Genomic DNA, 12,502 nt, shown 5'->3' on the forward strand with positions numbered 1-12,502 from the left:
TTAAACTCTTTAATTTCCTAATTTCTTCCCTTTGTTTTGGCTTCTCTATATTTTAGTACAATATTCAGAGTCTTTTTCTGATATTCATTTTTATCTTTTCTTTCTCTTCTGTCTCTGTAACAATCTTCATGAATATATTTTATTATATCCCACAGTTTGTCTGATCTTTAATCCTTAATATTCAATACCTCAAAATAGAGTCTGTCTTACTGATAGAGGTGGAATAAACTTTATTACTGATATATATTACTGATATAGTAAAACTCAAAATGAAAAGAAAACTGCAAAATTCTACTGGTAATCAAGAAGTGAAATATAGGATGCATGAGCCTAGAAAACTTGAAAAATATAAAAATTAAAGAGAACACATAATACACTAGGTATTAGTGAGCTGAAAGCTCTGATATTGTCCATTTTCAATCAGACAATCATACTGTTTTTATGATGGGGACAATAAATCAAAGAGAAAATTTATTAATATTTCAAGATCTTTTCTGAATATAATGCTATCAGTGATAAGACAGTATCCATACACATACAAGGAAGACTTGATAATACACTATTCTTCAAATTTGTTCACCAATAACTAAAGCTAAAGATGGAAGAAATGAAAGATGTCTACCAACTTGTGCTCTGGTGGCCTAGTGGATAAGGAGTTGTACAGTCAACCCAAAGGCAAGAGATTCAAATCTACCAGCTCCTCTGCAGAAGATGGGCAATCTCCTCCTGTATGATTTAAAGCCTCTAAAAGCCTACAGAAGGAGGGGTCAGCTATAAGTCAGTTTCTACATGATTACACATGACAAAAACAACAACCAACTTTTGCAGTTCGAAATTGACCAAAAATGAAATCAAGATGCACTGACAATTACGACTGACTGGAATGCAAAAGGTGAAGATAAAGAAGGCTAAGTAGTTGGAAACTACATCGTTGGTGATAGAAAGAAATCTACAGATATTATTAACAGCTCTCTATCTCTCTCTTACAAACACACATGTAAAATCTTGCTCGAGATAATCTAAAAGCATTTGGAGCAGTATATATATAGCCAGAAATTCAAGCTATATTCAGAAAAAGATATGAAATGAGGGATATAATTCCTAATGTTAAATGGACCTTGGTTGAAAGTAAAGAATACTAGAAAGATATGTACCTGTGTTTCATTGACCATGCAAAGATATTCATCTATGTGAATTATAACAAATGATTAGTAACATTGAGAAGAATGGAAATACCAGTACATTTAATTGTTCTCATATCGACCTGTATTGAAACCTAGAAGCTGTCTTGAAGGGGACTGCTGAATAAGGGAATACTGTAAGGTATAATATCAGGAAAGGGGAACGTCGGGGTTCTATCTTTTCACCACACTTATTCAATCAGTATGCTGGGCAAATAATTCAAGAAGCTTAATTTTAAGAAGAAGAATTTATCATCATGACTAGAGGTTTAGGAATATACAGATAATACAACATTGATTACTGCAAATGAAGGTTTGAAACATGTATTGATGAAGCTAAAAAACTAGTCTTCAAAAACAACTATGAGATACCATCTCACCCCAGTAAAAATAGCAAAATTTAACAGAACAGCAAACAACAAATACTGGTGAGGTTGTGGAGAAACTGGAACCCTTATTCACTGCTGGTGGGAGTGTAAAATGATGCAACCACTATGGAAGGCTGTATGGCACTTTCTCAAAAAGTTGCAAATAGAAATACCATTTGACCCAGCAGTTTCACTACTGGGAATTTACCCTAAAGAAACCATAACTGTTACCCAAGCAGATATATGCACACCCATGTTTATTGCAGCTTTGTTTGCAATAGCAAAGAGCTGGAAACAACCCAAGTGTCCATCAACAAACGAATGGATAGAGAAGCTGTGGTATATTTACACAATGGAATACATGCAGCATTGAAAAACAAGGAACTCATGAAATATGCAAAATGCATGACCCTGGAGGACATTTTGCTGAGTGAAATATCTCAGTCACAAAAGGACAAATATTGCATAGGGCCACTGTTGTAAAACAGGACTGACATCGGGGTTGAGGGAAGACAGAAAAGGAAGGGAAGAATGATGTATATTGTATTGAAACAGATGAGTGAGAGAACTGTTTAAAAGGGATATATGATTGAGTATTATTGTCATGAGTGGAGGCCAGAATGAAGGCTCCATAGTGGAGTGGACTTGGGGAGAGGGATTGCATATCAATGAAAGAGTTTTCTTTTGGAGAAGAAGAGTGGATTGGGGGGGGCGGGTGGGCAGGGAGAAAAGTACAACAATGAATGACTGGAAATCCTAAGTCTCTGTAAACTTTCATTAAACTTATTTTTTTTAAAAATGAGAAGAAAATAAAAGGAAGATATTATAAAGGGGGGGAAACCCCAGTCTTCAGTTGTTGTTAATTGCCCTCGAGTCTCAGGCGACTCATAGCGACCCTATGAACGAAAGTCCTGGACACTTCCTGTATAACTTTTGTCCTTTCTCCACTTTCATAGGGTTTCCAGGGGCAAGCTATTATGAAACTGGATGCCGCTCCTGCTTCCAAGCTTGTTTTAATCAGGGACCTTCACCGACACTGTCCACCATGGGTAACCATTCTCACATTTGACTCATCAGTGTCATAGTGTTCAGATTCACAGCAACCACGTTGCAAATCAAGGTAACTAAAACAAAAATCTCCACGAGTGGTTAAGTAAGCAGCATCATGATAAACAGAATGAAGATTGGAGTTGTCAGGCAACTAAGTTTACATAGATCCACAATAAACACCTATTGAAACAGCAGTCGAGAAATGGACTATCGCACAGGGAAAATTTGCTTCAAGGAACCACTTTAAAGTGCTTACAAGCAAGGATGTCACTTTGAGGACAAGGTAGTATGTGACCTAAGCCGTGATCTTTCCCATAACCTCTACAGTGAATAGGGGAGATTGGAGAATTGATTCACGTCAACTGTACTGTTGTTGAATACTCAGTACACCATTGTGCAAGGAACAAATATGTCCTGGGAAAAGTGAAGCCAGAATGTGCCTTAAAAGAAAGGACAGAGAGATTTCAGCTCACACACTTTAATCAAGTTATCACTAGAAGCCATCTCTGAAGAAGGACATGGTGCTTGTTAAAGTAGAAGATCAGCAAAACAGAAAAAGATTCTCGACAGGATAGATTGACACAGTAGTTGCAACAGCAGGCTCGAGCACAACAGCAGGTGTAAGGACAATATAGGACTGAATAATATTTTGTTCAATACTGCGTAGGTTTTCTATGCCTGGGAATCAACTCAACAGCGTCTACACACTTATCTGTCAGTTTGTCGTGTTGTTATGATATTGGAAGCCATACCAAGAGTATTTCAAATCCCAACAGAGTCACACAGGATTGAAAAGTTTCAGCAGAGCTTCCAGACTGACACAGATAAAGAAAAAAGGCCCGATGATTAAATTCTGACAATCAGTCAGTGAAAACACTGTGGTCACAACAGAACATTATCCAGTACAGTAGGGAAAGATGAACCCCACAACAATAGATACAAGTACACCAACAAATGTGAAGATAGCACATGAATGGATAACAGTTTAATATGCATATGAGTAATGGATAATACAAGAGAACGGATAATATTTTAATACACATGTGAATAATAGCGGGTGCAACACTAAGAACAAACACATATGTCAAATAAACATAGACATGTTGTGGCTGCCTAATTTGTTAGCTTCTAAAAGTCACATGGTTTGAATCCACCAGCTACTGTATGGTAGAAAGACGGGCAATCTTCTCCCATGCAGTTTACTGACCTGAAAACCTGCTGGAGGGTCAGCTCTGAGTCAGTTCCAACTCAATGATATATACAACAAGGAGAGTAAAATCTCAGGCATTTCACAGTTGCAAATTTAGCAGTGCTTGTTGGTTGCATTCAGTAATATCATCTCCAAAATTTCTCAGGCATGGCCCTTCCTTTCTCATGCACTTCCTGTGGTTCCCCAGTATCCTCTGGATTACATTCACGCTTTCTGATCTGACTTTGAAATTGACGTCTTGCTGGCTTGGCACACTCACCTTGCTCAGCAGAAGTACATCAATGAAATCCAAAGTCTTGGCCTTGGCCTTGGCCTGGAGGAAGTCATCAACACCCTGTTCTGAGAGGGTGCAGCGCCGCTCCTGGATGGCAGCATCTGTGAAGTTATGCACCAGGCGGCAGGCTTCGAGGAAGCGCTGCCCATCAGCAGTGAGGTAGTACAGGAAGTCCCAGTGCATGAGGATCTGCTGGAGCCTCTTTGATATAAGGGCACTGAGCTCCAAGATGGCAGCAATAAATTCACTGGGCTTCCTGTGGGATGACATGAGAAGGAATGAGGCAACTTCCTTACTTAAAGCTCATGGCGTAACTGCCACCCAGAAACCATCACTGTCCCCCACCAGGCAACAACATTCTGGAGGCATTGGCCCTAGACAAGTGTGGTATGACTTTTCATAATTTCTTCTCTCTGCATATTCTCCTTTCTGGGAGCCCAGGAACCTGAAGAACTTAAGTATCACATGTTTTATGCTTACCTACCTTACTCTTTCCCAAATTGTCCACACAGCTAACACTTTATCCTTGCCCAAATGGCCCATTGACTCAGTTGTCTGCTAGGTCTCCTTCTACTCAATGTCAATACCAGCCAATGACTATACAACACACGGTCTTACGTAAGTTAGATTAGGGACCTCTGGTGACTTAGCGATAAGAAGCTTGTTTATAAGAGAATGATGAGCCCTCTCCTCTCATGTGATTTATTAACTCTAAAAATCCATTGTTAAGTCAGTGATGGGTCAATTCTGACTCAATGACACACAACAACAGAGTGGAGATTTGTAAAGCTCAACTCTGACCATATCTTCATTTGCTAAAACATCTTCAGTGACTCCGTGGAGATAAAGGTAAAAATCATACCTCTTTACCCAAGCTTTTCATAACCATGAGATCTAGAACCTGCTCATCACTCTGACCTAATTTCCATGGTGTCTTCTCACCGCCCCTTACTCATGTTCTGTTAAAAAGACTCTTTTAAAAAGAAACTTTCAGTCAACAATTTCAGCTAACCTCAAGGGACATTATATCTCTCCCATTTCTTGTTCTTTAATGGCTCACCTCTGTCCCACCTCCTCCTGAAAGCCTCTTCAGGTTTTCCCTAACAAACTACTCCCTTTACTAATGATTCGAGTTCTCTGATCCAGGCATAAGACTCACTCCTGGCAGTGGCTGTCCAAGCTGAAGACACATTTCTGCAAACTCTCCAGGGTCATTAGGCTAATGTGTTCAAACATGTCCAGATGCCCTCTGCCGTCAGACACCAGGTGCTGCCACTTGGCCTGTTGAGAAAAAGAGCACAAAGGGCATCCTCTGGGGCTGCCGACATCAAAATCAGCTCCACATTTAAATGCAAGCTACCCAGACAATGCCATTCCTATTAAGTCCTGGTTCAGTGATCCTACATGCATGACTCTTCTCAACTTGCTGTCAGATAATGAATGCCATCAAGCATGCATTCATTGTGCCAGTGAAAATTATTGTCATCTCAGGGTCACTGAAAATGTTTCTTCTGAGCTGACTGGACTTCAGGCTGTCCACTTGGCCTGACCTCCTTTCTTTCCACTCAACCACTCATCCTTAAAGTAGAATACCCTTAATAGTGGAAGTTGTCGTTGTTGTTATTGTTAGGTACTATGGAACTGAGTATGATTCATAGTGACCCCACAAACAACAGACCTTCACCCTATCCTATCCTGTCTGTGTTAGACATAATTTTTGACACACTTGCGATGATTGCTTCACTAATTGTGTCAATCCATCTGATTGAGAATCTACCTCTCCTTCTTTGACATCCACCTTTCAAACAAATAGCTTCTCCTAGCAACAAGCCCAAAATATGTGAAACAAAGCTTCATTACCCTTAATTCCTAGGAACACTATGACTGCATTTACCCCCCAAGACATATCTCTTAATTCTTTTCACAATCCATGGTATATTCATATTCTTCTTTGACACCACAACTCAAAGGCATCAATTCTTCAAAGATACAAAAACCCTATTGCTGGGAGTCAGGAGACCTAGATTCAAGTCTCAGCTCTGTCTCTTGTGTTCTATGTTCTCTTATCAAGTCTTTACACTCCTCAATCATGTCCCAATTATGGAATGTTCTCAACAACTAAGATACCTTTCCTCAGTGCCATAGAAAACAGACCAGAATGCCAGCTGCATCACTGACTCGCCCACTTACCAGATGAGTGAGCGTATACAAGATGCCTAATCTTTTTGAGTCATTGTGCTGTTACTATCGTCAGGCATTATTAAGTTCATTCAACTACAAACAATCTTATATACAACAGAACAAGCATTGTTCAATCCTGGGTCATTTTCACAATCATTTTAATGTTTGAATCCATTGTTGAAGGCACTGTGTCAATAATCACCTGTAGTGGTGAAAAAATAGTCTCTCTCTCTCTCTCTCTCCTTCTCCCTCTCCCTCTCCCTTCCTTATTCTCTCCCTCCCTCCTCTCTCTCTCCTCTCGCTCTCTCTCTTGCTCTCTCGCTCTCTCCTTTCCCTAACTCATAAAATTTTAAGGACTGAATTTGTTAGTATATATCATGATAGGGCTCATAGTGTCTGAAACATTTTGAGTCCTCAATCATGCTATCTTGTATCACTGTTATCATTAGTATCTTTATTCTACATAGATTTCAAGAGAAGGAAATAAAAGGCATCCAGATGGGCAAAGAGGTGGTTAAACTGTCGCTATAAGCAGATGATATGATAGTGTACACAGAAAGCCCCTGAGGACTCAACAACAACAACAAAAACTGTTAGAGCTTGTAGGCCAATTTATCAGAGTGTCAGGATACAAGATTAATTTCCAAAAATCAGTGTGATCCCTAAAAGAGAACTCAGGGAAGGAAAGCAAGAAAGCATTACCATTTACAATTGGGCGTGAACTTAACTAGAAACATAAAAGATTTGTACAAAGAAAACTACAGAACATTTCTGCAGTACACAATAAAAGCCCTAAAGAAATGGAGAAATGTGTCCAGTGAATGGATAGGAAGGCTCAATATTGTGAAAGTGACAATCCTACAAAAGAAATCTACATGTTCAACACAATATCAATGTTTGTTGTTGTTATGTGCCATCGAGTCGCTTGCGACTCATAACAGCCCTAAACTCCGCTCTGTCCTGTGCCAATCGCACTGTCTCTGACACTCCCATCCCAACTATCCCAGTCACTGAATCAATCCACCTCATAGAGGGCCTTCCTCTCCTGCGCCATCCCTCCACCCTCCCAAGCATGATATCCCTCAATACAGATACCAAATTGATTTTTCAGATAAATTGAAAAGGAAAGTGTCAAGTTTATTTGGAGAGAAGAGAGACCCCACATAAGCAAAGCACTTCTGAAAAACAAAAATGAAGTGGGAGGCATAGCACTCCCTGACCTCAAAAGCTACTACAAAGTGTTAATAACCAAAATAGTATGGTACTGGTGTAATGACAGGAACATAGACCAATGGAACAGAATTGAGAACTCAGAAATGAACCCATCTATCTATCGTCAACTGATATTCTACAAGGAAATAAAACTTATCAAATTGGGAAATGACAACAAATAGTGCTAGCAAAACTGGCCTGCTAACTGCAGAAAGCTGAAACAGAATCCACATCTCACACCATACACAAAAATAAACTATAGGTGAATCCGAGACCTAGGAGTAAAGCCCCAAACCATAAAGTTCATAAGAGACAAACTGGCATCAAACTTAGAAGGCCTAATCTAAGGTATAAATAGACTGCCAAATACAGCAATAAATGCATAATCTGAAGAGGATAAAACTGATGAATGGGGTCTTCTAAAGACTGAATCTCTGTGTTCATTAATAACCTTTCTCAATAGTGTGAAAACAAAACTTACTGACTGAGAACAAACATTTGGCAATACCAGCTCAGTCAAAAATCTCTAACAAAAGTTTACAGAATACTCCTGGACCTCCAGAAGTAAAAGACTGATAATCCAATTAGAAAATGAGCAACAGACATAGAAAGACTTTTCATGGAAGAAGACATCCAGATAGTCAACAGACACATAAAGAAATGCTCAAAATTACTGGCAATAAGACAGATGCAAATCAAAACCACAATGAGATACCATCTCACCCCAGGGATAGTGGTAAAGTTTAGCAGGGCAGCAAGCAATAAATGTTGGAGAGGATGTGGAAAGATAAGAACTCTCATGTTGGCGGGTTGTAAAATGATACAATCACTCTGGAAGACAGTGTAGGCATTTCCTAAAAAAGTTGGACATAGACACTCTGTATGACCTAGCTATTCCACTATTAGGAATATACCCCAAGGAAATTAGAACTGAGACACAGAGATCTGTACACCAATGTTCTTAGCAGCTTTATTCACCATCGCAAGATCATGGAAACAACTCAAATGTCCAAACACAACTGAATGGATAGAGAAATTGTGATACATCTACACAATGGAATACTATGCAGCACTCAGGAGTAATGATTTTGAAAAATACTACATAACGTGGGAGAGATTTGAGAGCATTTTGCTTAGTGAACTAACTCAGTCTCAAAAGGATATATACTGCATAAGACCATTATTGTAAAAATAGAAGAATAGCTACTAAGACATATATGAGGATATAAGGAGGTAAGGAGTGGGAACAGAGGGGTGAGGACAGGTAGACGAGAAACCACAGGGTGGCACAGTTCATTAGAGGGAAGAAGGGGAGAGGGAAACAGGAAGGATCTAGCAGGGACCTGAAAAGATTGGGTAATAATGGGTAAAGTCCAATGGTGACTGATTTTATAAAACATAATGCATGGCAGTGATTGCATGAAGTACAATGGTGACTGATTTTATAAAACATAATGCATGGCAGTGATTGCATGAAGTACAATATGAATATGAAGAACAGTACAAAACACAATGTATATGAACTTTGTGAGCAAACTAACATAAATACAAAATAACAGCAAAAATAAATCAATTAGGGGGTGAGTGTTGTTGTTGCTGCTGTGTGCAATCAAGTCTCCTGCGACTCATAGGGACCCTATATACAACAGCTCTAATGCTGCTCTATCCTGTGCCAATCATATTGTCTCTGATACACCTACCCCAATTACCCTAGTCACTGAATCACTCCATCTCATTGAGGCTCTTCCTTTCTTGTGCTCTCCCATCACTCTCCCAAGCATGACATACCTCTCCAAGGACTGATCCTGCCTTGCAACATATACAAAGTATGTCAAATGAATCTTCAAAATCCTTGACTCCAAGAAGCAGCTTGGTCTCACTCTCTCTAGGATAAACTTATTTGTTCTTCTAGCAGTCCGTGGTATATTCAATATTTTTCTAAAGCACCACAACTCAAAAGCATCAATTCTCCTTCTATCCTCTTTGGTCATTGTCCAAGTCTCTGACACATAGCAAGTGATTGCAAAGACCATGGCCTGTATCAGATGCACCTTTGTCTCCAGAGAGACACCGCTGCTCTTCAGTACTTTAGAGAAGTCCCTAACAGCAGACTTTCCCATGGCAATATGCCTTTTAATTTCCTGGCTGCTGGTGCTGAGAGTGTTGACTGTGGAGCCAAGAAAACTAAAGCTATGAACAATCTCAATCTCTTCACCATCCATCCTGATGCTGTCAATTGGCCCAGTGGTGAGAATCTTTGTCTTCTTGAGATTGAGCCTCAACCCATATTGAAGGCTGAGTCCTTGACCCTCTGAAGCAAGCGCTTCAGGTCCTCCTCAGTTTCAGCAAGCAGGGTTGTGTCATCTGCATAAAGCAGATTGTTGATGGAACTTCCACCAATCCTGATGCCACACTTCTCATACTTCCCATAGACGTTAAAAATCATTGCATATTTTACCTTCACTCTCTTAAAAACCATACTTTCACCAGTAAACATGCTTGAACTGATAGTTAGAACACAAGGAACTGCACAGAGAAAGACAGTTGTCTCAGCTGGCCATCCTTCCAGTCACCTGAGGCTCTAACATGTAAAAGAGCTCAGGTTGAACCAGCAGAGCTCCTACGTGATCCACATGCGCAGATGCACCAGAGAACCCCAATGAAGACTAGAAGCATGCCTCACTGGGTAGTAAACTCATGAGAATTGCAGGTGCTAATTATTTTAAGCCAATGCGTTTCAAAGTGGTTCATTACTCAGTAAGTCTACCATGCAATTTTCACTATTAACACTGTCTTAAGATTCTAATGTTTCCTAGAACATCAACCATCTGCATACTGTCTATATGCCACGGGTATTATTCCATTGTGTCATCATAAACACACTTCACTTTGTGTGTAATTATTGATAATTTAGAGATGAGGTAACTGAGCCTGAGAGAAGAAGAGTGTAACCGTGCAGAACCAGAACTCCAACCAACTCTCTATATAGTGCTACCCTAGAAGGCTCCATCAGGGTCTTGACTCACAGGACTCACATGCATGGTGTTCACACTCTCATTGAAGATCTTCACATATGGCTTCAAAATATTGAAGTGGAAAGCAGGTGTCAGCAGGTGGCGGTGGTGGGTCCACTTCTCACCTTCACTCAGCAGGAGTCCATCTCCTAGTAGAGGCATCCGTGGACAGTGAACAAGGGTGACATCTTCCTCTGAACCCCAGGATGGTCCCCAATCCGTTCGTTCATCTGTGGTTACTTACCCAGCCAGGGTTTCAGAAAGCTGTAGAAGACCATATCCTTGGGGGCAATGGCAGCTGACATGATTGAATGCCATGAGAGGCCATAGATAAGAATAAGGTATGACCTACAGTTGGGATGTGAGCTCCCAGCCAGAGATCGTCACCCTTTTCAAAGTCCAGCATAGCAGGGATGAAGTCAAGCGCAGAGGAAGAACAGAGGAGGTAAGGGAAATCAGAACTTCTTGGATCATTCATACAATGTGAGGAAAAAGCTGCCTTGAAGGTAAAACTGAATTTATAATCAAGAGGAGAAGATAGATACTTGGAGGAATTATTAGAGATCTGGATCCAGCCCTGCCTGAAGACTACTCTTCCTGGACTTTTCAGCCAATAGATTTCCTTTCTTTGCTTGGGCTACACAAGGTTCAGTTTTCACTACTCACATATGAAAGTCACTTCACCAACTGAAGAAGTCTGAGACGTGCCCAGAGTCATCAGACAGGTTAGTGACTGAGCTGAGATCTCATTCTCTTAGCAAGGATGCAAAAGGTATAGAGTGAAAGAAGGGAGCAGAGATGAGGTGGGGAGACATCTGGGGGCCTGAAGCAGGGGAGGAATTACTAACTTTAGATGGACAATTTTCAGAATACAGTAGAAGATACTGACACATCAAAGGCAAACATTACTGAAATATTTGTCCAGGACCCCCTCACCATCAGGGGTGAATGTACAGGGGGTGGTTCTGGAAAAAAAGACTTGTAAGATGCTAGTACCCACTCTACCATCCTATTCCTGCTTGAAAAATGTCCTACTCATTGGTTCACACTGAGTTCCATCAACCTCTCCTCTGGAAGTTTTACATCCTGCCTGCCCCAGCACAAACTTTCCTTCTGATTTAAGCTGCACCAACTTGTCTCTCCATATAGCCCCAGTCTTGGCCACATGAATTAAGAGTCTTTCTGTCCTCACATCTTTCTCCTCATGAGTAGGGGTTCCCTCTGGAATCGGTGCTGAATTTAGAACTCTAGAAGGGAGTGAGTTAAGTACCGGCAGAGGCACAAAAGAAAAAGAAAGAAGATTAAAAGAAAGGCTGAAGCCCTGTGGAGAACAAGAGACTAGAGAACAAAAAGGCAGTAGCTTCAGATGCTGCAATGCCATCCACCACCACAAGCTCCTCCTGGTTACCTGAGGCATTGACAACGGGCCGGATGACATCAGGGTGGCACAGACTGAGAATGGGATGGATGGGTCCGAACCAGATCTTAAAACTCTGAGGGTAGGTGGCCACAAGCTGAGTCACTTTCTTCAAGCCCTGCTCCGTGGGTAGGATCTACAAAAAAAACAGATGTCATCAGTTTTCTAGAAAGAGCCAGAAAGAGTCTGCTCTTTCTTGGATTCCATAGGTGACATAGCCCTATTGTGACTATTTACAAAGATTCTGTCCTGAAGGAGAAATATCCCACTTCCAGTTCAGTTCTGTGGGGGAAAAGTTCATCAGAAATCACATTCTTTGTGGTTTTCCTCTGGTCTGTCTGCCTCTTTCTAGACCAAGGAATCCCACCTGCGAGCCCCCTTAATAAAGCTTCTTTCTTATTTGTTGTCGTTGTTATGTGCTATTGAGTTGCTTGTGACTCATAGCTAACCTATGTACAACAGCCCTAAACTCTCCTCTATCGTGGCCAATCGCACTGTCTCTGACACACCCATCTCAATTACCCCAGCCCAATTACCCCAGTCACTGAATCAATCCTCACGGAATCAATCCACCTCATAGAGGGTCTTCCCCTCC

The 12,502-nt window shown here is 40.7% G+C and overlaps 1 protein-coding gene across 1 annotated transcript in view; it reads right to left on the reverse strand.

Moving 5' to 3' along the window:
• Positions 1–12,502, reverse strand: part of LOC102850660 (leukotriene-B(4) omega-hydroxylase 1-like) — a 37,536-nt gene that overhangs the window by 17,525 nt on the left and 7,509 nt on the right. The window contains exons 2-6 of the mRNA XM_006898297.1: positions 11,899–12,043; positions 10,735–10,788; positions 10,512–10,639; positions 5,243–5,364; positions 4,069–4,339 (exon numbers count right to left, since the gene is read on the reverse strand). Of these exons, the coding sequence (XP_006898359.1) occupies positions 4,069–4,339; positions 5,243–5,364; positions 10,512–10,639; positions 10,735–10,788; positions 11,899–12,043 (720 nt within the window). The remainder of the gene's footprint in view (positions 1–4,068; positions 4,340–5,242; positions 5,365–10,511; positions 10,640–10,734; positions 10,789–11,898; positions 12,044–12,502) is intronic.

Source organism: Elephantulus edwardii, unplaced genomic scaffold (assembly GCF_000299155.1).
Source record: "Elephantulus edwardii isolate Elephantulus edwardi_28Jun2011 unplaced genomic scaffold, EleEdw1.0 scaffold00226, whole genome shotgun sequence".
Taxonomy (NCBI): domain Eukaryota; kingdom Metazoa; phylum Chordata; class Mammalia; order Macroscelidea; family Macroscelididae; genus Elephantulus; species Elephantulus edwardii.